Source organism: Biomphalaria glabrata, chromosome 4, assembly GCF_947242115.1.
Source record: "Biomphalaria glabrata chromosome 4, xgBioGlab47.1, whole genome shotgun sequence".
Classification (NCBI taxonomy): Eukaryota; Metazoa; Mollusca; class Gastropoda; family Planorbidae; genus Biomphalaria; species Biomphalaria glabrata.
In genome coordinates this window covers 45,651,662-45,678,948 of record NC_074714.1, presented here as the reverse complement: position 1 = coordinate 45,678,948, position 27,287 = coordinate 45,651,662, and the positions used below count along the sequence as shown (strand labels likewise).

Sequence of the window (27,287 nt, the reverse complement as noted above, 5' to 3'; positions counted from 1 at the left end):
GATGGTATTCTTCTATACATTCACATTTCTCAGAGCTGGTAGATGGTATTCTTTTATACATTCACATTTCTCAGAGCTGGTAGAGGGTATTCTTTTATACATTCACATTTCTCAGAGCTGGTAGAGGGTATTCTTTTATACATTCACATTTTTCAGAGCTGGTAGAGGGTATTCTTTTATACATTCACATTTCTCAGAGCTGGTAGATGGTATTCTTTTATACATTCACATTTCTCAGAGCTGGTAGAGGATATTCTCCTATATCTATACATTCACATTTCTCAGAGCTGGTAGAGGGTATTCTTCAATACATTCACATTTATCAGAGCTGGTAGAGGGTATTCTTCAATACATTCACATTTATCAGAGCTGGTAGATGGTATTCTTTTATACATTCACATTTCTCAGAGCTGGTAGAGGGTATTCTTCTATAGCTATACATTCACATTTCTCAGAGCTGGTAGAGGGTATTCTTCAATACATTCACATTTATCAGAGCTGGTAGAGGGTATTCTTCAATACATTCACATTTCGCAGAGCTGGTAGTATTCTTACATGTATAGATACATTTCTCAGGCAGGTAGATAGTATTCTTTTATACAATCACTTTATTCATTATAAGTTAGTGCAGGTTCTCTTTTATTCTTTCCATAAACCTAACTTCCATTTCAAAGAATAAATCTCAGAACCAATCTGGGAGTGTAAATTTTGAAAACATGAATTAGTTACTCCAATTTTAAAGATTTTTTAAAAACCCAAATCAGTATTTCAAATTGAAGGGATGAATTCATTCAAAAGAAATAAAATATTAGATTGCGTAAGTTGCAGCCCTTTATAGATAGTGCTCACAGGTCTCAAGTCAACGCGAAATTTCTTGCGTTATTTTAGAACATGGTGCTTATTTCCGGATACCGGTGACGTGATTGAAATTAATTATAGGGAACTAGATTATTTCCCTTGCACTTTGCCGTTGTGACGTCATCAGTGGCAGCCATACTTTCACAGCAGACGTTCCCAGTTTTTCATCGGTTCCAGCACAGCACTCGTTGCTTCGCGAGCAAACAAATCTTCACCAGATGAAACCTGTGTATCTCTCCGAATTTCCGAAACTAAAGTAGACTGACTGAACTGAATGTATTCCTATGTTCGGTAGGGTGGGTGTAGTAGTGTTCGCAACATAAAAGTTCCTGCACTTTTTAATGAAAGGTAAAAAATATAAAAAAAATTCATCGCCATCCGTTAATCCGGACACACGTGTAAAGATGTAAAGAAAACTTACTGCAGCATCACCTTGCCAGCACTTAGCGCCCTCCCCCCCCCTCCCCCTTTTTTTTTATTTTTGGATGATGCCCCAATCTCTTACATGTTTTTTTCTATTTAGGCAATGCCTTCTATTTAGGCAATGTCTTCTATTTAGGCAATGTCTTCTATTTAGGCAATGTCTTCTATTTAGGCAATGTCTTCTATTTAGGCAATGTCTTCTATTTAGGCAATGTCTTCTATCTAGGCAATGTCTTCTATTATTTAGGCAATGTCTTCTATTATTTAGGCAATGTCTTCTATTTAGGCAATGTCTTCTATTTAGGCAATGTCTTCTATTTAGGCAATGTCTTCTATTTAGGCAATGTCTTCTATTTAGGCAATGTCTTCTATTTAGGCAATGTCTTCTATTTAGGCAATGTCTTCTATTTAGGCAATGTCTTCTATCTAGGCAATGTCTTCTATTATTTAGGCAATGTCTTCTATTATTTAGGCAATGTCTTCGATTCTGAGGATTAAAGTTGAGTGCAGTATTTCACGACACCACGCCAACAGTACATGCGAAAATGGGCCGTGGTGTCCGCCAAGGGTCTTAACGTTTCGTCTTTTGCTCCTGTCGTCAAAGGAATTTTCTTTGGTTCTCAAACGTGTGTCCCTCGATCTAGCGTGAGAACTCCTCCAACTGCCTCTTTCATCAGTTAAGGTAAAACAGCGCCTAAGTGTATCTATACATGGGCTGCGATTCCGGGGGTGGAGCAGTGTTGTAGACTTGTAGCACTAAACTTTTGGTAGTCAACTAAACCGCTGTAGGTGTAATATATTTTAATTTGAAGAGCTTTAAATAACTTGAATAACGTCTTTATGGACAAAACTAAAAATAACTTTGATTACAATATAGACAAGTTCTACTTGAAATGAAATAAATTTATAATCTAAACAAATCTAACTCACTATAAAAACACGTCTTTTCACTCTGACTTTCTGGAGTTGTGTCTTTTATCATTTGCATTACGCGAGTCCTTATTGTAATTTCATCATCCTCACTGCATAGCCACCAACCAATTGGTTACTTATTTTCACCGTTACCTATGAAACACACACACACACACACACACTCCATAACTAGCACCTCATTTACGCCGTTGCCCCTTTTTTTGTCGAGCTTTTTTTCTAGACTAAAACAGTGAAAGTAGCATTGAAACATTATTTGCTGATTTACTGTTCTGTTGTTGCTGTTGTTGTTTTTTTTTGTTTTTTTTTTTGTTAATGAAATTTAAGTGGTTAGTGATTTAGTGTGGTGTTTTCATGCTGATAAAGCTTTTTTGGGCTCTATTTCTCCTCGCAATCCTGGTCATTCGTGTGTGTGTGTGTGTGCAGGTGTTGGTGGCGTTCATTTAGAATTTAGAGATACATCTTATTTACATACACACGCAGCGACAAATTACTAATGCCATTGTCACTATCGTTTATTGACTCTTGCTTTTTTGCCGAGTGGCAATAACCGCTAGAGTTCCAATCCCGAGCTAGAATAGGGATTTTTAATTCGTGATTCGACTTGTGCTGAGCTGCTTCGCTGAGCGCTTTCTCCCAACTACCCCCGTCCCTCAATATTTCTGCTAAGACTAGGACCAGAGTTCAGTGAGGAGCAGACGACAGGAAGGAAGAGCAACACAAAAGCAATAATAATAATAATGAACAAATCCAAGCCTTTTTTTTTTCATTTAATGCAACATCTACAGAAGAAAACACACAAAAAAACTGGCTATTAAAATGTTGCAGACATGTTGATTAAATAAACATTCTCTGGCCGATCGCAAGCCATTGTTTCGTCACGTGACTACTTTCCCTGCCCGTTTTCGTTGAAATGGACTGTAGCTCCCACTGGACATTGCCCAGTAAAATCGGATGTTTTGAACCAGGCTTTCAATGTCCGTCCAAATAATCTCACATAGTTCCCTTCCAAAATGAAATCATTGTTTCAATCATAACCCATTTTTATTTGTTTATTTGTTATGGAATATTTAAAAGAATTTTTTTTTTCGTTTCGTATTGTTTATTTCTTAATAATTTAATTAATGGTATTTTGTCTGCGACTATATATACACTAAAGGATAGTCCAAAAGTAATTATAAGGTATTCCATTTAGACTTTTTGGGGGCAGAAGATGTAATGGTCATCTTTTTCTGTGACAGACGGTTAACGAGGGTGTCTTGGGGCCAGCACAACGACCGTTTATATATCCCCAACGTAAGTCAGGTACCTTGTAGAATTGGCTGGGCTCAGAGATGTCATGAAAAACATTCTGAAGCTCATAATCCCAGTCGTCACCGGAACATGAACTCTAGCTCTATCCTCTCGGCCATCACGCTCCATATTCGAAAAGAATAGTCAACAAGATTTCAGATCAGACCCTTATGGGACTTAAACGCAAATCAAGTGTTAAGTCTCTGTGTAAAGTGCAAGTCACTAGCAATTCGTTCGGACATTAGATCTACAAATAAATTGTCTGCCTTCAGCGTAGCGCGTGTCTGCTTCTGGTTAAACTGGTCTAAGTGCTGGCCACTCGGCGGCCAGTCGGGCATTATATCTACATAAATATTTCCAACTTATAGCGGCCAGAGCGCGCCGGCTGTCCGGACAATCTTGTTTACTTGTCCAAACAGGAGACGTCTCCACCTCAGCCCCAGCCCATCTCGACATGCCGAGTTCTCCTGGTTTATGGTCTAGACGGAAACACCCTGACACCTTCAAGTTAATTATAGTCTAGAAACACCCTGACCCCTTCAAGTTAGATATAGACTAGAAACACCCTGACACCTTCAAGTTAGATATAGTCTAGAAACACCCTGACACCTTCAAGTTAGATATAGACTAGAAACACCCTGACACATTCTAGCTAGATATAGACTAGAAACACCTTGACCCCTTCAAGTTAGATATAGACTAGAAACACCCTGACACCTTCAAGTTAGATATAGACTAGAAACACCCTGACACCTTCTAGCTAGATATAGACTAGAAACACCCTGACACCTTCAAGTTAGATATAGACTAGAAACACCCTGACACCTTCTAGCTAGATATAGACTAGACATTTCCGAGTTTAAAATGCGTTCAAATATTAGAAAAGGATTTTGTCCTTTCAAGCCTCTGAAACAAGGATTGGTGGGGTGAAGTCTCGATGTGCGAAACTCTGTTCGTTGACAAGTACTATAAGTTATTGAGATGTCAATTGACCTCAGAGAGACTCAAAATATACAAACAGTTCAGGTGTATGAACTGGAAGTGTCTATGAAGAAGTTGTTTTTTAAGATTGAAATTAAATGAGAAGTCAATATAGTGAGGAGATGTCCTGAAAGTGTCTGCCATGGTAGCCCGCTACTTCCGGTCTCAATTGTCTAAGAAATCAGTTAATATATTTAAATCTATTTCTATTTCAGTTTCTATTGGTTCTCTATTTCATCGTAGTAGGTTCACGTTTCGCGTTTGTCTTTCATTCGAGAAGGTCAAGGTTTTTTGTTCTGTTGATAGCTGAATAGATTTCAATAGATACCAAAAACAAAAAGAAAGAAAACTCGTTTTTTATGCCCTCTTCTGCCCTGTCATGCCCTCTTCTGCCCTGTCTTTGTTCATTCCCACGAGTACTCTCTCTTTGTGCCTTTGTATGCCCTGCCTTTGAATCTACGTAAAAGTCTCCACTAAAGACTGAACATGCTTACACTGAGGTGTCTTGCTGAAGTAAGTCATTGAATTCAACATGTCTTCTCGATGCAGTGTCAAGTAACAAAAATGCACTTTCCTTAATATGACTGCTGATTTGGAGATTCACTTAGGAGTCTTTAACTTTGATTTTATTTTTTTAGATTCCATCTACGTTCTTTAAACAGTAAAATTAAAATTCAGTAGAGAGAAAAAACTCCGCCATATGCCGGTCCCAAGCCCGGGTGAGAAAGGAGGAGGGTTTGGTGTGGGGCTAGCGACCCCACCCTGTAAAACCACTATTGCTACAGAAACGGCAAACTCGACACATAATGAAAACTATACATGCGGCGAGGGCGGCCAAACCCTGATGACGGTGTTGGATCAAAGCCAACTGGAAGTCCAATACCTGATACATGGCAAGCCTTTCAACGCAAGGAAACCGACTCTTATAGGCACGTGGAATGTAAGAACCCTGAATCAATGCGGTAAACTGGCCCAACTTTTAAGAGAGTTTGACTCTTACCGGCTGGACATCCTTGGGATCTGCGAGATGCGGTGGACATCAAGTGGACAAATAATCAATGATGGCAAGACAATAATATATTCAGGACATGACAAGGAGCACATTGGTGGTGTAGGAATCATCATGTCTAAAATAGCAGCTTCAGCGCTAATTGCTTGGAAGCCGGTCAGTGACCGCATCATTACAGCTCGACTCCAAACAAAGCAAATTAAAGTCACTACCATCCAAGCTTATGCTCCTACAGAGGATGCAGAAGATACCATCAAAGATCATTTCTATAATCAACTACAAACCACTCTTGATGAAACACCTACTCACGACCTAATTCTACTGATGGGAGACTTTAACGCCAAAATCAATCCCAACCGAACTGGCTTTGAATATGTAATGGGACCATATGGCTCTGCAGAAAACATCAGTGATAATGGCGAGCGCTTGATTTCTCTCTGCGCATCCAACAGCCTTTCAATTGGAAACACATATTTTAAGCACAAACAAATACACAAAAAAACATGGCGATCACCAAATGGAGAAACCTTCAACGAGATAGATTACATTTGCATCTCCAAACGATGGAGGTCATCTCTGTTAGACGTGCGGACCCGCAGAGGAGCTGATATCGGCTCAGACCACTACCTTGTCAGTGGCAAATGTAAGCTCCGATTGAAACGCCAACCAAAACAAACCACACGACCCCGCCCATTTAATGTAGAGAAGCTTAAAGACGGCAATACTGCAGCACAGTTCCAATTGAAACTAACGAACCGCTTTGAGGCTCTTGCAGATATATTGACCCTTGAAGAAGAGTGGGCCAACTTCAAAGATACCACTATTGGATGCGCGGAAGAAGTTATCGGAAGGAGGCGAGGCTCATACAAGGAACGGTGGATACAAGACAGAACATGGAAATTGATAGATGAGAGGAAAGAGGCCAAACGTAGACGAGATCAGAAAAATGAAACACAGGATCGCAGCCTAGCGGAAGAAGCCTATAGGGAAGCAGATCTGAAAGTAAAGAGAAGCTGTCGGCAAGATAAACGGGACTGGATTGAGCAGAAGGGACAAGAGGCACAAGCAGCTGCAAGCAGAAATGACACAAAAACCCTCCATCGTATTGTCCGAGATCTCACTGGAGCAAAGAGTGGACATGGGGCACCAATAAAAGACAAGCAAGGCAAAACTTTGTTAACCAAAGAAGAACAGGATGCAAGATGGGTAGAGCACTTTAAAGAGACCCTTAACCAACTGTCGCCAGACCTAACTTACATATTCAAGGACCCCTCTCCAGACAATGATCTCAAGGTCAAGACAGACCCAATAACTGCTGAGGAGGTTACCATGGCCATAGCAGTGCTAAAGAATAACAAAGCACCAGGACTAGACATGATATCAGCAGAAATGCTAAAATATGGGGGACAGTGCATTGTTAACAGAATGACTGATCTCTTAAATCTCTGTTGGCGAACTTCAAAAGTCCCAGAGGACTGGCAAAAGGGAGTGATTGTAAAGCTTCCAAAAAAGGGCAACTTGGCAGATTGCAACAACTGGAGGGGCATTACTCTCCTCTCTGTCCCAGGCAAAGTTTTCAGCACTGTTTTGTTGAGACGGCTTCAACAGTCTGTAGATGAAAGGCTCAGAGAAGAACAAGCAGGTTTCCGAAGAGGCAGATCATGTACAGAGCAGATTTTCGTTTTACGAAATATCATAGAACAAAGTCTTGAGTACCAACAACGGCTAATGATCAGTTTTGTGGACTTCAAAAAAGCGTTTGATAGTGTCCACCGAGAATCACTATGGAAAATAGTTAGAGAATACGGTATCCCAGAAAAATTCGTCCAGATCCTACGACGCCTTTACAGTCAGTCTAGTTGCTGCATTAAAACAGAAGAGGGAACAACAGAGTTTTTTACAATCGAGACAGGTGTGAGACAGGGGTGCATCTTATCTCCCTTCCTTTTCCTCCTAGCCATCGACTACATAATGAGGAGAGCAATGAACCAGACTGCCTTTGGTATTCCATGGCATGAACAACTCCGATTGATGGACTTGGACTTTGCTGATGATGTTGCACTACTCGGGGCTACAAATAAATGCATTCAAGAAATGACGGAGAGCCTAGACAGAGAGGCACCCAAAATTGGCCTCCGCATAAACTTGGATAAGACTAAAATTATGCGAGTGGGATATAAGGCAAAGGGTGTCCCCATCAGACTTGGCGAGTCAAAGCTTGAAGAGCTGGACAAGTTCACGTACCTTGGCAGCATCATAACAAATGATGGAGATGCTTACCATGATGTAGCATGTCGAATAGGAAAGGCAGGGAGCATTTTCCAAAGGCTGCAGCCTATTTGGACTAGCCAAGCCATTGGACTCGAGACAAAAATACACCTTCTCAACACAATCGTCATTCCAACTGCTACATATGCATGTGAGACGTGGAAGTCATCTGTCAAAATTGAGAAAAGACTAAATGTGGCTCAACAGAGATGGCTGAGACGGATTTTGGGAGTCAGTTACACAGACCGGATCTCAAACAAGGAAATCCTATGCCGAACTGGGAGTCGAACACTTAGTGAGGTTGTGACTGAGCGTCGCATGAGGTTTGCGGGACATGTTCTACGTCAAAATGAATTACGCACACCAAGAGTTGCGATAACCTGGAAGCCAAAACGAGGAAAGCGCAAACAGGGACGTCCTTGTATTACCTGGCGACACACCTTCATGGAGGACCTCAGAACAGTGGACACCAGATGGGAGGAGGCTCCAGACATTGCCAGTGACAGATCATTATGGAGACAGCTTGCCGCCCAATGCGCCGAACGGCGCGGGAGGACCTAAGTCTAAGTCTAAGAGAGAAAAAGAACAGAAAGCGAAAAGAAGCAATGTGATGACAATAGAATGGAGATTTTTTACTAATAATAAAGAATGAAGATTATGAGAGATTTTGTACTAAATAAAGTCAAGAACGCCATTCCGTTGACAAAAAAAGTTCATTGGGCTACAAGCGAATGAGCCTACACATTCGTTTCTACAGACATTGGATTCTACAGAGCTGAAAATGCTCAAAAATTATTATTTGATTGGTTAAAATATTTATTAATAGTTATATAATTCTATACACCGGAAAAGCATGTTTGTATAAGTTACCGTTCCTATTTCATAATCTCTAATATTATAAAATGGGCCTCTAAATTTATTTCGCTGTTTATCACGGAGCACCTGATGACTCACTAATCTAAGGAGTATCCTGGATGATGTGGGCTTTGACTATTGAAGTGATTATTAGTAGGTCATTACTCTCATGTGTATGTGACATTTCATTGTACAGAACAGACACAGTACTACACATTTCTTCACTTTCTTTTTTTTCATCTCTCTTGTTTTCCTCCTCTCTCTCTCTCTCTCTCTCTCTCTCTCTCTCTCTCTCTCAAATTATCTGTTTACCTTTTTTTACTTTCTCTGTCTGTCTGTTTGTCTGTCTGTCTCTCTCTCTCTCTCTCTCTCTCTCTCTCAAATTATCTGTTTACCTTTTTTTTCTTTCTCTGTCTGTCTGTCTGTCTGTCTGTCTCTCTCTCTCAAGTCTATTTTCGTTCAAGACTATACGACCTTTTTTTGTATTCTAAACAATTTTTTTTTTCTCTTCTATTTTAGTTGATTTTCACTCTTCAGATTTCTTGTATAAAGTCATTAATTTTATCATGCGCGAGACATGCAAATTTCCTGAGCGCCTCACCTCTAATGACGTCATCGGAGAAAACTCTCTAAGCCAATTTATTTTTTTCTAGGCCAAAAAAAAAAAAAGTCCGCTGTTTCTATGGTTTTCTTCTTGCCCTTTTGTAAGGGAGACAAATCACCGATGTCCTACCGAGACGGTCTGAAGCAGGCGATCAAAGAAATCTCACAAAATAAATTTCCTCGTCCTTACCACAGCGTAAGGCAGACATAAAAAGGTCATTTGACGATATATTTCCGCTTAAATAATTTGAATTGTATTTTTTTTTAAACCCGCTTATGGGAGATTGGTTCTAAGTCTGTTGTTGGGGGGTTCCAGTTTGGTTTTATTCTATACAAATATAACTAATAGAATGGAAATACTGTACTGTCCGGCGTTGTTTATTGTTTGTTCTGTATATTGTTTCTTGAGATTTAAAAGAATTCTCGTCCTGAGAACCAAATGTCCATTAAGTTGGGCAGTCGGTTGACCTTTGATTGGGATGTCTTGTCAAACTCTGGTGGAAATGTAGATCTAGAGATATCGTCGTTTGTAGCCTTTTTACTTAAGTGTTTTGTTTATTAAAGTTAAACAGATCGGGGGGGGGGGTAGTTGGTGAATATCAAAGAGAGAGAGAGAGAAAGTGGGGGGGGGGGTATGGTAGACCTGACTTTAATCTAATGTCTCGAAGTTCACGACCCTCTCAGTTAAACCCCCAATTCGTATGTAACACTGACAGACGGAGTTTGTTTTGTATGCCATCAATTTCAAAATTAAAATCTTTCCTATTGAAGTTCATTCCTAAAAATAGAAATCATGCCATGACTACTCATAATGAATTCTAACCATAGACTCGCAAAGCATACTGTTGTCAACTCAAGGGATAATTGAACTTATACTATATCCTTCCTGGTGAATTCTGCTATGGACGTCAAGTAGCAGATGTCTCTAATTCCGTTGATAATGTTGCACGGCATTTAGTTTGGCAACTAAGTGTTCAGAAACGATGTTTGATTTGGCAACTTAGTGTTCAGAAACGATGTTTGATTTGGCAACTAAGTGTTCAGAAACGATGTTTGATTTGGCAACTTAGTGTTCAGAAACGATGTTTGATTTGGCAACTTAGTGTTTAGAAACGATGTTTGATTGACAACTAAGTGTTCAGAAACGATGTTTGATTGACAACTTAAGTGTTTAGAAACGATGTTTGATTTGGCAACTTAGTGTTTAGAAACGATGTTTGATTGACAACTAAGTGTTCAGAAACGATGTTTGATTGACAACTAAGTGTTCAGGAACGATGTTTGATTTATCAACTTAGTGTTCAGGAACGATGTTTGATTGACAACTTAGTGTTCAGAAACGATGTTTGATTTGGTAACTTAAGTGTTCAGGAACGATGTTTGATTTGGCAACTAAGTGTTCAGAAACGATGTTTGATTTGGCAACTTAGTGTTCAGAAACGATGTTTGATTGACAACTTAAGTGTTCAGAAACGATGTTTGATTTGGCAACTTAGTGTTCAGAAACGATGTTTGATTGACAACTTAGTGTTCAGAAACGATGTTTGATTGACAACTTAGTGTTCAGGAACGATGTTTGATTTGGCAACTTAGTGTTCAGAAACGATGTTTGATTGACAACTTAGTGTTCAGGAACGATGTTTGATTTGGCAACTTAGTGTTCAGAAACGATGTTTGATTGACAACTTAGTGTTCAGGAACGATGTTTGATTGACAACTTAGTGTTCAGGAACGATGTTTGATTTGGCAACTTAGTGTTTAGAAACGATGTTTGATTGACAACTAAGTGTTCAGAAACGATGTTTGATTGACAACTAAGTGTTCAGAAACTATGTTTGATTGACAACTTAAGTGTTTAGAAACGATGTTTGATTTGGCAACTTAGTGTTTAGAAACGATGTTTGATTTGGCAACTTAGTGTTCAGAAACGATGTTTGATTGACAACTTAAGTGTTCAGAAACGATGTTTGATTTGGCAACTTAGTGTTCAGAAACGATGTTTGATTGACAACTTAGTGTTCAGAAACGATGTTTGATTGACAACTTAGTGTTCAGAAACGATGTTTGATTTGGCAACTTAGTGTTCAGAAACGATGTTTGATTGACAACTTAGTGTTCAGGAACGATGTTTGATTTGGCAACTTAGTGTTCAGAAACGATGTTTGATTGACAACTTAGTGTTCAGGAACGATGTTTGATTGACAACTTAGTGTTCAGGAACGATGTTTGATTTATCAACTTAGTGTTCAGGAACGATGTTTGATTGACAACTTAAGTGTTCAGAAACGATGTTTGATTTGGCAACTTAGTGTTCAGGAACGATGTTTGATTGACAACTTAGTGTTCAGGAACGATGTTTGATTGACAACTTAGTGTTCAGGAACGATGTTTGATTTGACAACTTAGTGTTCAGGAACGATGTTTGAATTGACAACTTAGTGTTCAGGAACGATGTTTGATTTGGCAACTTAGTGTTCAGAAACGATGTTTGATTGACAACTTAGTGTTCAGAAACGAATGATTTGGCATGTTCAATGTCTTGACGCAGGGCAAATTGTGATCATGGCCTTTTCTTAAATAGCATCCTTTTTTTTTTCAAACCAACAGTTGAATCCATGACTTAATCCCCACGCCCCCTCCCCCCACCCATTTTTCTCTCCCACTTTACAGATACATGTTTTAATGTTGCGTGAGATGACTGAACTTTGACCTTGCCATTATTTTTTTCCCAACTAGTTGTGCCACTCTATCCAACTGGAATCTCATTCAAGCTTTCACAAAAAAAAGAAAGAAGGTTTGGAGGCCGAACACTTGTCCATGAGGACAGAAGAATCTTAATCCTCGCGTTCTGACTTTCTCTCCATATAGGTTTGGAAGTTGAACACTTGTCCATGAGGACAGAAGAATCTTAATCCTCGCGTTCTGACTTTCTCTCCATATAGGTTTGGAGGCTGAACACTTGTCCATGACGATAGAAGAATCTTAATCCTCGCGTTCTGTCTTTCTCTCCATATTAGCCTAACCTCGTGCTTGTAAGTATCAGAGACTAGATTGTGATGCTTGTCCTCCGAAGACACTCCACTAATGCATAACATTCTGAACAAACTTGCTCCCAAAATGTGTTGCTCTTGAAATGTTTCTATATACGTTGTAGCCTATTGCCTATAGGTGAACCTCGTATAAGTGCATACTTGTCGTGTCCTAGTCTAGTCAGTTTCTTGTCATTCTGTCGCGCTTTCTTTTGTTTTTTAAGCTACACTTTTAAATTGAGTCTGATCTAACGAGATTGGGCGGAAATATCTTTCGGTTCCAACAGAGGCACAGGCATTCTCTTAATGGGCACCGAAAATAAATACCAGTCCATTGAATGATATGCCTTGGGGGTGGACCGCCTCAGCGTCGGTACCCTCACTACGCTTTCAATCAAATGGGAGGGGGGGAGCAACGTTTTAGACGAAATAATTGTCAGGATTTATTTATTTATTTTTTTTTTGAAATTAGTAGAAGCCTTGAAATGTGCTGTCGTCAACTACTTCCGGTGTCTGGATGTTCTTGTTTATAGCGGAAGTCTGGCCAGATTTTATCGTGGTGAATTGCCCTGTTGTAGCAAGGGGACGAGAACTGACCGAAGAAGTGGAGGTCATTGGTGATGTGGGCCACTGTCTGTCCTAACCACTAGACATACTAATTAGTCCAACAATAGGATAACTAGTTTCTTACGAATGGCTGACCAGTATGGATTTATCCCTGTCCTGGAGAATTGAAGGACAAAACTGAGTTCTCTCCACCAGATGAGTCATATTTGTTTTAGGTGACCCACTGGACAAATAGTTCAGAAGGAACTACAAGACACAGGACAAAAAGGTCAAAAGGAACTAGAGGACACAGTTCAAAAAGGTCAGAAGGAACTAAGAAATGTTTTTGTGAGAAAGACTTAAAAGAGAACAAAGTATTAAAGAAAGAAAATGATAAAGGACAGTAAAGACTGGATAGAAGTCGAGTGGCTTGAAGCAGACATCATGATAGAGTTATGATGACACATGTAATGTCGTATCCAGCAAATAGTATGTCATTGAAAAAGATGGTATTACAGTGACTTAAGGTTCAAATAGTGACTTCACTTCCACTTATCTAAAGGCGAGAGTTTACGTGTATGTAGGTATAAGATCCTGTGCTCATGCTTCTGGTGTGTTACTCTTTGATTATGTGTGTGTGTTGTTGTTGTTTGTTTTTGCGAGGACGAAAGCAACCTTTATAAGTCATATAGCTAGTGAACATACTTAGAGACCCACTGTATTCAAAGAGCTTTGAGATCCTCTGTATTCAAAGAACTTTGAGACCCACGGTAATCAGAAAACTTTGAGACCCACTTTAATCAATGAACTTTTGAGATTAACTGTAATCAAAGAGCTTTGAAACCCACGGTAATCAGAAAACTTTTAGATCCATTGTAATTAAAGAGCTTTGAAACCCACGGTAATCAGAAAACTTTTAGACCCATTGTAATCAAAGAGCTTTGAGACTCGCTGTAACCAGGGATTTTTAAGACGCACTATAGACAGAAAACTTTGAGACCCCTTGTACCCATTTGACCTGTTCCAAAAAAAAAAAAAAGTCTCGACTGATCTGTTTCTCTGCTTTGCTGTTAAAAACCTAATTATCACTGGATGCAAAGACTGATGCCTAAATAACAATCTCATTTCATGTCATCTATTATTCAGCCAACTGACAGCATATCATTTTACTGGCCAAACTACGGACGTGGTTTATCATTGAATGAAAACTTGCAATTTTGTTTTTGAGGCTGATTTTTTTTTTATTCCATAAGACTCAATGTGGACAAGTAGATTGGCCATCAGGATTTTCAGCAGAAAGTCTGGTGTTTCTAGTTAAGTGTTAATTAGATTCATTCGATAGATCTTCTCTCTGAAAGTTAAAATTATTTTTTTTTTATGATATCATTATTTTTATCATTTTTTTTACGCCTGTATTGTATTAATCTACAAAAATCATTTTGACCTAGCTATCAGCTTTTGCGTGTAAGTTTATCTTATCTTATATAATACAGACGTTACTTCAAAAAAGAAGATGATTACGTCCTACGCGTCATGCATTTAGTCATGCATATTAACCAATGACTTAAATTCTGCCAAGTCACTGGTTTTCCTGGCTAGCTCAGGCAACCCATTCCATGCTCTAATAGCACTAGGGAAGAAGGAGCATTTGTACAAATTTGTCCTAGCATATGGGACGAGGAATGTGCCTTTATCTTTGTGTCTTTCAGAGTATTTTATTAAATTTTGTTTTTGTATTTGAAGATTTTTTGTTGGTTGTTTTGTACATGTGCAAACACTTGGTTAATAGTTGGCTGGAATCAATTTTCAACATGATGAACTGTAATTTAAATCTGTATCTCTATTACCATTGTTGTCATTAAGATCAATGTAGCTGAAGTTGGAATTTTATAGGCTTGTTTTTTTTTTTATTTTAAATTTAGAACCACTGTTATGTTATGGAATGGATTTTTCTTTCTACACGTCTTGTATTCAGGGATTAACGATCCGGAGATTGGACAGCAGTAAACTATCAAAGTTAACTATTGAAGAGTTGAAGAGTTGAAATAGTATTAGTCAATGCTCTCCACCAAAGAGTGGTTTACAAATGCGATGACGTCATTATTGGGTTCTCTCTCCTCTGAGTGCAACATTTGCTCCAGGAAAACGTTCTACAGACTTTATTAGTTGGACAGGTGGGGACATCGCTGGGGAAAGTGCATCCATCTAGAATACCATTAGAGAAGTGTAAGGCATTGGAAAGAACAAAATGTTTCCTAGGACAGAAACTTGTCAGATTACATTGTATATGAAATGCTTTAGAGGGGATTTATTAGAAAAAAAATATCTCTAAATTTTTAAAGTTTTGTTTCGTATTTTACTATTTTAGTTTTTATTTCTCGTTGACTGTTTGAAATTTATTTTCCCGCTCTTCTTTTTAATCCGACATGTTTGTTAAGATGACCCCGATGAAGAGAAGAATACATTTCCACTCATCTCTGAGGAACGTTAGAAATAAAAGGGCAGCCAACTCTTGCACTGTGAAAATATGTCTCACTTCCCTCCCTTTAAACCCTTCCCGCTGTTTGTTTATTTATATCTCCCTGTGTTCTATTAAGGACATTTATATTTCTTGCCTGTGACTTAACATCTGATTATATCCTATCAAATTCTCATGAGTCTTTACGACAATGACGTTATCATTAAACAGATCGTCTTTAATCACGGAACATTGTAAATAAATAACAATGACGTCCATCCTCTGGGGTTGGGGTCTGACCAAGACCACTCGTTATAGAAGGCCAGAACACTGACCTGCAACGTCACAACCTGTGGGTAGTTGAGACCAAAAGTTTAGACCTGTGACGTGACAACGAGCTATTAGTCAAACCTGCCCACAGGTTGTAACATTGCAGGTCTGACTCCACAGGCCTCGGTCCCAAAGTTTTGGGCTTCTAAGGGATTAAGTGTACAGATGTGTCCGTATTTCATTATGTACAACTTGTTGTTGTTGTTTTGTATGTGAATATAACAGTGTTTTGCGCCTCTGCATTGCATAAATAATAATAACTTCAGGCCTCTATGGTGTGTATATATTACATGAAAATGCATGTTTGAGGTTATTCCCCTTGGGTCGATAAAGTTATTGCGCATAGTTCATGACTCGTCTCAGAATGTCGCGTGACGTGATTCTCGTCTGGGCAATACGTTTCTTGGATATTTTATTCATTGGTTTGTCTTCAATGCGATCCATAGGAAAGTGACTTTTGACGACTGCTTAGATTCGATGATATCTATACATTTTGACTTGGTTAGAGTCGTTAAAACCTATACATCTAATTAGATAGTGGAATAGGCGAGAATACAGTGGCGTAGGTAGTGTGGAGGGAGGGGGTCCCCCAGTCCCTCACTTAATGAGTGTCCAAAGATTCTTTTTTAATTTTAGACCAATGCCATGTTATCTTGCTATTCATATTGGTATGTAAATTAGTGATCATTCAGCATGTATTCCACACATTAGACTTTAATATTTATTTTAAGTAAATTTTCTCATGCCATGATGTCGAATGTCGAAATGCAGGGGCCCCTAAAGAGGCCAAGCCCTCCCACGAGCCCCCAAATCCCTAGCTACGCCACTGCAAGAATAGGTTAATTTCAGACATAAAAGTGAAACGAGCAGAAAACATTGTTTAAAAATAAAAAAAAGGTCCTCTAGAAATGTGCAGGCAGTGTCCAAAACATTTTCGGGACATAATTGCCTTGTTGTGTTGAACTCAACTTAACGATGTGAAGTCGTTGCCCTTTCAGATCTTGCGATCTGTAGGGCAGATGATGTAACGGTTTGTGGCCCACGGTTAACGAGGGTGTCATGTGGCCAGAACAACGACCAACCGTCTTATGATGAAGCGACCACTACAATCATCTCTGTCATGTCATGAGGTGGTTTGTGTTACTCCAAGTGCAGTTATAACAAAGAATCATCAAGCTTCATTTACCAAGGCTACGTAATTATGTCCTGACATGGGCAGCTACTCTACAGATCGCATCTGAGAGAGATACAGAGAGTTGTTGTTCTTTATGTCTGGCTGCCTAATGAGGCCATGGAATAGTCAAGAAGTTGAGAGACTCTAGAAATGAATGTCCTAAAATTGTCTTTTCATATCAATATTTACCCTCTTTTTTTTTCTAATCTTCATATATTTATTTCTCTTAAATGAAATAGAAATATGAAAAGAACCATCAGAAAGAAATACCACCAAAAGTAATCCGAGTCACATAATTCATCCTTTGGGGTCGTGTGTCGGCTACTTAAATGTCAACTAAATGGACCAGATAATTTACTTAATCCCTGTTACGTCCATAATCTGTTTCTCCTCGAGCCATTGGTCTGTTCTCAGTATCCTGTATCTCTTTAGTAACCTTCAATCTAATCCTTGTGTTTTGTCTTGGACAGAAAGTTTGGCAGGGAACAGACTACAGAACTTGTTTGATGTTGTTTTGTTGTCTAAACCATTCTCTTATCTGGAAGGGGGGAAAAAAAGTTAAAAATAACCTTGTCTGACCTTGAGGGTTAAACATCTGTCAGAAGTGTTTCTTTCTACAATTGATTCTTTGTCTTAGTGCCACCAGGTTACAAGTTTGTGCTCCCGTGTTTGTCAGCCTGTGTATCTGGTTGCTCTCGTACTAAGCAATAACAAGATGATATAGAAGTGTCTTAAGGTAAAAAGCCAGATGTCCAGTTTATTTTCATTGCAGTCCATCTATTAATAGATTGATTACACCGAAACAGTTTGGCTCTTTATCAGTTTTGCTTGAATTTCTGTCAACGGTTGACCATGACCCTTGATGAGATTTGCTTGAGACGCAAGACTTTGACAGATCGTGGTAACCTGGCCGCTGGCGACTGATGTGTTTTCTGGCTATCTCGGACTGGGATTGGTATCTGTATGAAACCTTTGTCTCAACTGTTTGCACGTCTTGAGATCATTGTCTTTACTTGCAAGTCTTTGGGCTGATAGCAAGTTGGAAGTTGGTTATAGATCTGTTTGGGTTTTCTTTGATCTCTGATACAATACAGTTCCCTCTTTCAGGCCAGCCATGCGGTCATTAGGGCAGATAATGTAATGGTCATCTGTTTCTGTGGCCAGCTATTAGCGAGGGTGTCATGTGGCCAGCACAACGAGCAACCGCCTTTACTTTACCCCCCAACTAGTGTCACGTAGCCATTAGAGCAGGGTGGTTTCAGAGGCGCCCTAAATGTCCCGAAATTCAATATCCTAGTCTTCAGCCGGGACTCGAGCCAAGCGCTATACTCCTTATTCAGCGTGCCTCATTAAGTGAAGAGACTTCTGCTTGAGAGCATACTTTGGTTAGAGATCTGTGATCCACTGGATGGAAATCTCTATTTGAGTACAACGTGTACTTGTTGATGTACTAGAAGAGACGAAAGTTCTGTTCTTGGTTTTGGTTGCGATATAAAAGATTTACTTTTGTGCTGAGCTGATTAACATTAGTAGAATAGAGTCCAGACATTTGAAGTACATTTTTGCCACAATACTTTAAATACTTTCTTCATTTCTGTTTGTGTTGTCTCTATTAAGGCTGGGTTTAATTGGGTTTAATTGTATAAGCTCTTCACTTTCTTTGCTCTAGTTCATTGGGACGTTTGTTTGATGTATACGTTTGACTTTTTTATAACTCACGTTCTTTTTCATTTTCAGATTCATATATTGTTCAACTCTCACATATTATAACTCACTCTGTCTGTTTCTCTTATATTGTAACTCACACTGTCTCTAATTCTTACATTTTCCATCATCTTATCTAACATTTATATTTCTCAGTTGTCTGTTTTACAGCTATTCCCTCTCTCTCTCTCTCTATCTCTTTTTCTCTATCTCTATCTCTCTCTTTCTCTCTCTCTCTCTCTTTTTCTCTATCTCTCTCTCTCTCTCTCTTGCTTTTCTTTTCTGTATCTTACACTCTCCTATTAGCTATTAACTCTCCCCCCCCCCCACCTCCACTTAGAGACAAGATATTTATCCTTCTGTTCTCTCCAACAAGGGAAGTAATCCAAGGTAAACACAAACTAATGTTTCATGTCCAATAGATTCTCAAGGACACGACCACTGTTGACCTTGTGTGTCTGCAGGTTTCTTCAAAGTGTGGCAACAAAAAGTCTAAATAAGAAACTTCTGGAAATTGGAGATAATGATGATAGTAGTAGTATCATTCGTTGCGGGGAAGATGCTTTAGTAAACAGAGTTACAGTTCTTTTTAAAACATTGACACATTTTTAGATGTCATTAATCATTAGTCGAAATGTAAAGTCTCGTTTAAAAAAAAAGGATTTCATCCATTGTATTTGTAGCGTAAGGGAGTTTCTAAATAGCTAACATTTAATTGAACATAATCTTTCTACTTGGTTTTATCTCAATCTAGCCTTCATTGGCTGCGAGACTTGAGGGGATTTGTTTCTTTGAAAACACTTTCGTCTGATCAGCAGTTTGCTTCTTTGTCTTTGATAATAATTTTAAAAAATACCTGGTGCAGCTGTTAGCATTGTGGCACTTGTCATTTGCAGCTCATCTGTCAGTGAATAGCATTACTTGTCTTGGATAAATGCTGGCTGCTGGACAGTCACGTGACTGGCTCTTTTTCAGGACACATTATGTTGGTCGTCAAGGACACATCTGTAAAATTGGGCCAAGTCATATTTTCGCATAGCCAAGCTAATATAATATTTCACTTTGTTCTAGCACAAGTCTCGTGTAATTAATCAGTCAAAGCAGACAATGTGTTTTGTTGTAGGGGACCATTGAACACAAGGACCGTAAAGTCTTGACCTGCTAACTAAATTTCTTTTCATACAAAAGTCGAGTTCAAATTTTAAAGGCAAAAGTTTTTTTATACTGGCTGTGTCGTCATCATGAACTATTTGTTCTGTTGTTTTCTTCAATGCGGTTAATAACACGTTGGTCTAATTGACCTAATTACAAGTCATGTTTCAGGGGGGATCAAAGCATCCAGGAGTTTTATTCTCTTTGGAAAAATGTTTTGTTTGCTTTGACAAATAAAGACAAAAAAAAAGATTCAGGTTTGTCTTTTAGTGTGCACTGACAGATGTCCCGGTGAGGTTTACCTGTCTCAGTGTCATGTGGCTTAGAGAGTTGTCACTTCATCGCATCTTTCATTATTTCGTTTCTTTATTTAATTATTATAATTAATTTCTTTAGCAAGAATGTCTGAGGTCACCTCATTTCGTTCAGCTTTTTTCACCATTAAAACTGTTCATTCTGATGTGAGGTAGGCGTCTTGTGAGGCGTCTTATGAGGCGTTTGCTGAGACAGAAGTTCCAAGGACAGGCTGTTTTAGTAGTGGACGGGTTCGAAGTTAGTGCTGGATGTTCTAGTTTCTAAGTGACCTCTAATGGTCATTTCCACGGAAAATACATTTCAAAAGATTGTATCCTTCCTCAAGTTTGTATTCTCTCTCCGCGTCATTAGGTTAAAGTTGGCATATTGAGAGAATTGAATTTTTGTTGTTTTTTTTCTAATGTTTCTTGACTAGAACATACTTTGATTATAAATTGTTCTGCTGTCGGATTAGTCTATCCAGTAATGAAGAGATGTACCGACACAGAAATATTCATTTTTAAAACAGCTCACACAATAGACGCCAACAAATAAAATGATTCAATGGTTCGTGCATCCTTAAAGAACGTGCAGATGGAGAACAAAATATTGGCATCGACAATGAATTGAATCAAAGATTTGTTTTTTATTATTGTTCAATCTGAGTGGCACTTGCCTATATCAACTGTGTATGAACTTGGCTGTTTTAAAATGTTGACTTTCTCCAGTGTCTTAAAAAAAACAACTTCAAAGAGGAGGATACTTTAGCTTGAGACTTCGCACTGCCCTAACATGTAAGACTAAAAGTTGTTTCTTTAAACTAACTATCCAGAGTGATGATTTGTCATGAACTGATGAGATGGAAGTGATATTGATATTTAGGTAATAATAACAAGACTTGTGTGTTTGAGTCCATAGATTAAAGGGGAGTAAAGGGGAGTGCAGTATTTCACGTGGTTGCTCAGTTCTAGCTGTGACCTACATATTTAGCCACACCCAGCGCAAACATAACCGTTGTCTGCAGGTGGTCGATTTAGGTTCTTTTTCCACCATGGACGTCTTTCCGAGGCAGCAGATTTCCTTTTGATCTCAGATGTTTGTCTCGTTCGGATACCTCCTGTTGCCAGGTGCTCTCTTCTATGTCAGTTAAAGCTGGTCTTTGAAGCATTTTCGGCTGGGGGGGGGGGGGCCTCCTCTGTTACGCCTACCAACTTTCAGCTCACCATAAAGAATTGCCTTTTGGCGTACGGTCGTCCCCCATTTGGGATATGTGCCTTGTCCAGAGTAGCTGTCAGACTGCAGTCCCAGTACACTGTCCATACCGCACGCTCATCTTGAACTTGTTATCGTATGCCCATGACGGAGCGCAGACATTTTGGTTGAATATTCAAGAAATATAAACTCCACATCTAGTCAGTGGGAACAAAGTCTGAAACTTGTATCCAAAATTAGCTGGGAATATAGTGGAACAGTAATCGATAGCAACGTCAGCATTCTTTATGTCATCTCTCTCTCTCTCTTTCTCTCTCTCTCTCACTCTCTCTCTCACTCTCTCTCTCTCTCTCACTCTCTCTCTCTCACTCTTTCAATCTTTCTCTCTCTCGTTTTTTTCTCTCACACATACATGCAAGCACACACACACACACACAAACGCTGCCAATGATATAAATATACAAAAAGCTGTTTTGAAATTCAAAAAGTAATTTTAAAAGGAAATAATTCAATTGATGTGTCTCGACGTGTCAACAGATATTCGAATAAAAGAAAACAAAATTTAATTAATCAGTTTAATTTGATTTCTATTAATTTAATTTAAAATATTTTTTTTTCAAAAGTTAAATAGCATCTAAAACATAAAAACTGTAGGTTCAGACTATCAACTTCCTGGCTGATGACCAATTGTTTCCCCTGTCACGTGCTGAAGCTAGCAATCTCTTCACTGAGTTGCAATATTTCATCAGATATCCGAAGGACTAATTAAACTCTTTCATTTTCTTCAATCTCAACTTTTTTCGTTGAAAAAAAAATCAAACTTAGGACTGTCGTGGAAACGGACGAAGGTTCTACCCTACAGCCACCACGTCATATCCCAAATGTAAATCGGAGGGGAATAGCCAATGACATTTTGAGCCAGTTTTGGAAACAAGAAAAACAGAAAACAAAATACTTTAAAAACCCAACCCTCCTTTCTAGGGTACATCATGATAGAGCGATACAAATCCAGGTTCAGCGAATGTATAAATCTACTAGACTTGATAATATTCTAATGATACACTTTTAGATCTAGACTTCGAGGACTGTGCTCAAAATGTTCTGGAACACTAATTTATTAAACTACTTCATTCCAAGTCATTAAGATAATTTCCAACTCCTGAAACACTCCAGCCTCAAAATAGATACACTGATTCTTTTTTTTTTTTAGAACCTTGTGAAATTGCTGGGATTTGTTTTCTTTTTTTTTTTTTCTTTCGTTAAAAAAGTGTAAAAGTATGTTTATATTTGTAAGAGAGAGAGAGACAGACAGACAGAGAGACAGGCAGACAGAAAGAAAGAGAAAAAGTGATTTGTCCTGTAAATATGCGAGAAATGTGCGACAATCTCTTCTTACGAGTAACTGTTGATGAAGTGACCACCGGCTATTTAAACCACTGTGATTTGTGACCACTTAACAATGACCCCCTTAATGACCAGACCCGAGCCAAGTCCAGGCCAGCGGCCACTTCTTGTGGAACAACTCCTTGGGCTGTGTGTGTTCCATCCACGCGACCAGTGGCTTGGTCATTTCATTATTTAGCACTCGCGGTGCCTGCACGCGATGAAACCATTGCGTTGACTCCTTAGTAGTCGCGTTGAGTCCCTGGTCTATGTCAGAACATCCACTTGACCAACGTGGTCTTAATGGTACAGTCATGATTTGTTAATGTTTCACCCATCTTGAGTAGTCCATCGGTGTTCGTTTGAAATTATGCTCTTTGTTAATTGTCTTTTCGTTCGATTTATAATACTCTATTTTGTGATATAGAATATGACTGTTATAGTGTTTCCTATTTACGGAATATCAAAACTGATTTTTGATATAAAGTAGGTAACCGAACTTTGCATAATGGGTGCACGACGTCTTGAATTATCTTTGTATTTTTCTGAAAGTTATCCTCATTTCTTTTCATGTTAATTTCCAATATTTTTCGTTGGATTCATTTCTTCGTGTATTAAGTTTTTACAGTTTCTCTCTAACTGTATTTAATACATCAACTGTCTTTTGAATGTACACTGAATCTGAAACACTCCAATGCAAACACAGATCAAATGACTGTGAACAACTTAATTAGAACATCCCCTATTGAAAATGCTTTTTGCCTATAAGTTTTTCTACATTTTGTTACCGGATTTTTAGTTTAGCTGCTTTTACTGTACAATTTATTTATTGTTGTTGCTTTGTTGTTTTGTTTTTTGTTTTGTTGTTTTTTTTTAAATACATTTTGTTACAACATTTTTTTATTTAACTGTTTTGGGTTATTTTTTTTTTTGTTTTGTTTTTTTTTTTTTGTTTTAGTTTTTCGTGATTGACAGTACATGCACTAATAAATAAACAAATCAACAAGGCCAGCATTCAGTCAGTACCTAACAATTCAGTTTATATACAAACATCAATAAATGATCAGTACTTCACCATTAGTTCATATACAAGTACATTAGTACCTAACTATGTAGTTCATATACATCAGTACTTCATCATTAGTTCATATAGAACATCACATTACTTTTAGTCTATTTTATTTCCAGAGCTAAAGCCACATTATTATCTTAATAATAATAATAATACTTCTTGTGTATGTTTTTAGGTTTTCAAGGTTGGTGTAGTTACCAGACGATTGGTGAGCAGACGTAATGTCAGGATCTGGATGATTGAAGTGATAAGAACTCAGCCGGCTGGTACCTTGGAGCCCTGTGATACAAGGTAGATAATCAAAGCTATTACATCATGCAAAACATAACTGAAATAGCCGCCCCTGGTGACTCCTATTTTAAGTCTTCTTTTTGACCTTCCACTTGCAGAAGTCAGAATGTTTTGTACCAGTGCAGGCTGTGGCGGAAATATGACGGCCAGCTAAATCACGAGGGCCTGAAGCTGATCCTAATCCGTGTTCTGACCTACTTGATGCTACATCCTGGCTGTACAGTTTCCAAAGTCTGTTACGATCTCAACCCAGATATTTTGCCCGCGAGCACCATGGATGCTATAGACGTGAGTCTTTTGAGAGTCAGTTGAGTGATTGATATAAAATATAGATGTGTGTGTTTAGTATTGGCCTTTCTGAGGTGCCAGTATCGTTTCCAGCATTGGTTTGCCTCCCTTTGCCGTCAGAAGAGGAGGATAATCATTATGTATGAGAGCTTGTCTTAATTTCAAATAAATTTTTTTTATTTGTTATGGAGCATGTTGACTGAGTGGTAGCGCTTGGTTTCTGTGCTGAGATATCTTGAGTTTGAATCCTGGTGAAGACTGGGAATTTCAGTTTCAGTATTTTTACGACGTCCCTCAGTCCACCCAACTGTAACGTGTAACTGACATTAGATGGTGGGGAATACCTGGCACCCTCGGTAACTGTGGGCCATACAAACAGGGGACACTATCTGCCTTATAGACCTCAAGATTGGAAAGACAAAAAAAATTTATAATGCTCTAATTTTCCTCAATGTTGTGGACTCCTACCTTGACCATGTAATAAAATTTCAATTTAAATTAGTGCTAAGAATTTTGTTTTTCTTAGAAGGGCATAAATAAACAAAAATTATCTTCTAATTGTGGATGATTGTTTTGTTTCTGCTATCATTAGTTCATGCTCTTGATATTTCTGGACGAGAAAATAGCTTTATGTCTATGATGACAGCATGATGTGACAGTTCTCATTGTGAACACCTCAACTTGTAGGCAATAACATAAAAGAAAGAAACAAGGGGAGAGGGGGTGGAAAGGAAATAACATAAACACATTCACTTGCCAACTTTAAAATTTAGTGACAATTTAAAACTAAACGTTATTTTCATCTCCAGATTCTAGAGCTTCTTGACTGTATAAAGCTGACCAGAGTTGCCAAGATGAAGTCACCAGACATGTTCTCAACAAGAGTCAGGAACGTAGCGCATTCAGGTTTGTCTCAATCACATTCTAAGTCAATAGCATTAGGAACTTGGAACCTGCATGGAGGACTCTTTAGTAATAGTGGGTCATCAGTTTAGTATGTAGCAGTCTGTACCACCATCTTTGAAGTACCGGTATTGAAACGTTTGATTATGAACCAACCAATTTATTATGTTTTCATTCAAAACTTACTCCATGGGATCAATAGAAGCAATGTTACATTCATTTATTTTAATGACTAAAGTTGTTAATTTTGTCATTATGTTTGTCTGACGCAATGTTTGTTTCGTTTGTTTCTCTTGGCAATACAAACCGGCTCCAGGTCTCTCCTAACCTCTCCATCGGTTCTTATTCCTCACACATTCAACAAATTTCCAATCCTCCTGGGCCCCCTCTTGAGGGGGACCCCAAATGAGTGTTTTTTACATTAAATATTTAATATTACGCCAAAATGCAGGGCAGCCCTAAGAGGTCAAGCCCCCCCTCCCCCCGGGCCCCCAAATGATGTCAAATTCATAGCTACGCCACTGTTTCCAGGTTGAAGTTTTCATTTGTCTATTTTTTTTCCTCAGATGATTTAATGCTGCAGGACTCTGACATATACATTGAGGTTTTAACTGACGGTCCAGTGAAGCTGTCCTATTTCTTGGATTATGTCGAACAGTATGCCTCCAAAGTAGTGGAGAGTAGTCAGTGAATGTCTTGGAGAGAGAGTGAAGAAATAGGATTAGTTGACCCTGGCTGACCACTTTGACCAGCTGTTTAAACTCTTGTATGGATTTGTTTTCACCTTGCTACAGTCTTGTGTTGCTTTTGTCTGGGACATTGTCACAGTTCACGTTGTTGGTTTTTTTTATAAATAAAGTTATTTATAGATTTGTTTACACAATGTATTTTTGTAAAGAATAAAGTGAAATAAAGAAACTGCTTTGTTTTTCTTATTGTAGCTATATTAGTCCTCTTTGTCAGTGTGGCGATATAATCAATTCAAACAATCTTTCTGGCTCACACCTGGGCATCGACAGCACTTCTCAACCTATTCCTCTTCGATGTAGTAATATAAGAAAGCGATGAGGCTAACATTTTAAATTTGGTTTATCTGTTTACAATGAGGTGAAAAGATGTTGGCATAAAACAAACAATAATAACTCATTGACTTCACATTTACATATTGGTGATGTAAATCAATGTTTAAACAATCCTAAACTTGTGGTCTCACAAGATGATCATGGCACACAAGGACTACATTTGTAGCATGGGCCCAACACAGTCATCAGGGCGACACGGGTACAGAGATCAAACATAATCTGGTTCAACACAGATTGAGGCTCTACTCCCACAGATAGATCTCTTATAGAATAGAAACAGTTTCTCTTACTTAAACTAGCTAATAACAAAGTAAAAAAAAAAAAACAATGGCAAAAAAAATTTAGAAAACACAATCTAACCCTATCTGGAAGAATAGATTGAGTCAGCCAGAAAAACCAATGACATGGCAGAATTTAAGTTATTGATTAAACTTGCATGACTAGATTGACCTAGGAACATGTGTAGGACGTAATTATCTTCTTTTTTTTAAGTAAATTCTGTATTTCATAAAATAAGAAACCAAACTATAGAGTTTGCCCACAGCAGCATAAAGACTCACAAGGAGACAGTACGTAAGTGATAACCTAACAGTGGGAAACGTATTGGGTCTCGCCATATAGCTCAGATGCACGCAACAGTATTTGTAAAAAAAAATGTTTGTAACTTGGCCTTGATGTAATGAGTTGACGTCATCTTGGTGTACAAGACACGCTCATACTTAGTAGAAACATTTACATTTGAATCATAAAAGTTGAAAAGTAACTTGAACGCTTTAGCTCAATGAAACAACCTCATTTTTTTTTTTTCAACTTATAAAATGGTCATTGAAACTTCGGATGTAAAGGTGCTATCAATAGTCATACTAGAGCTCAATTTTCATGGAGGGGGGGGGGGAGAGAGGGGGCAAAAGTAGGTATACAGTGATTAAGTGAAAACACGTCTATATTCACTGCATTTATTATACAAACTAATGTCGCATAAATATTTCCTTTCACGGAAGCATTAATTATGTATAAATTCAGCAAGTCTATACTTTTAATAATTTCTTTTTATTCTTTCAATATAAAAATAATGCAGTAAATATATATGAGTTTTCTCTTTTTTTATCACTTTATACTATTGCCCTCCCCCCCCCCTTTTTTTTTTCA

At 38.3% G+C, this 27,287-nt stretch overlaps 1 protein-coding gene across 1 annotated transcript in view; it reads left to right on the top strand.

The window, feature by feature from the left end:
- LOC106052530 (general transcription factor 3C polypeptide 1-like) overlaps positions 1-25,969 on the top strand; it is a 241,653-nt gene extending 215,684 nt beyond the window's left edge. The window contains exons 38-41 of the mRNA XM_056025524.1: positions 23,750-23,865; positions 23,964-24,153; positions 24,963-25,059; positions 25,623-25,969. Of these exons, the coding sequence (XP_055881499.1) occupies positions 23,750-23,865; positions 23,964-24,153; positions 24,963-25,059; positions 25,623-25,747 (528 nt within the window). The 3' untranslated portion in view covers positions 25,748-25,969. The remainder of the gene's footprint in view (positions 1-23,749; positions 23,866-23,963; positions 24,154-24,962; positions 25,060-25,622) is intronic.
- Positions 25,970-27,287: the final 1,318 nt, after the last annotated feature.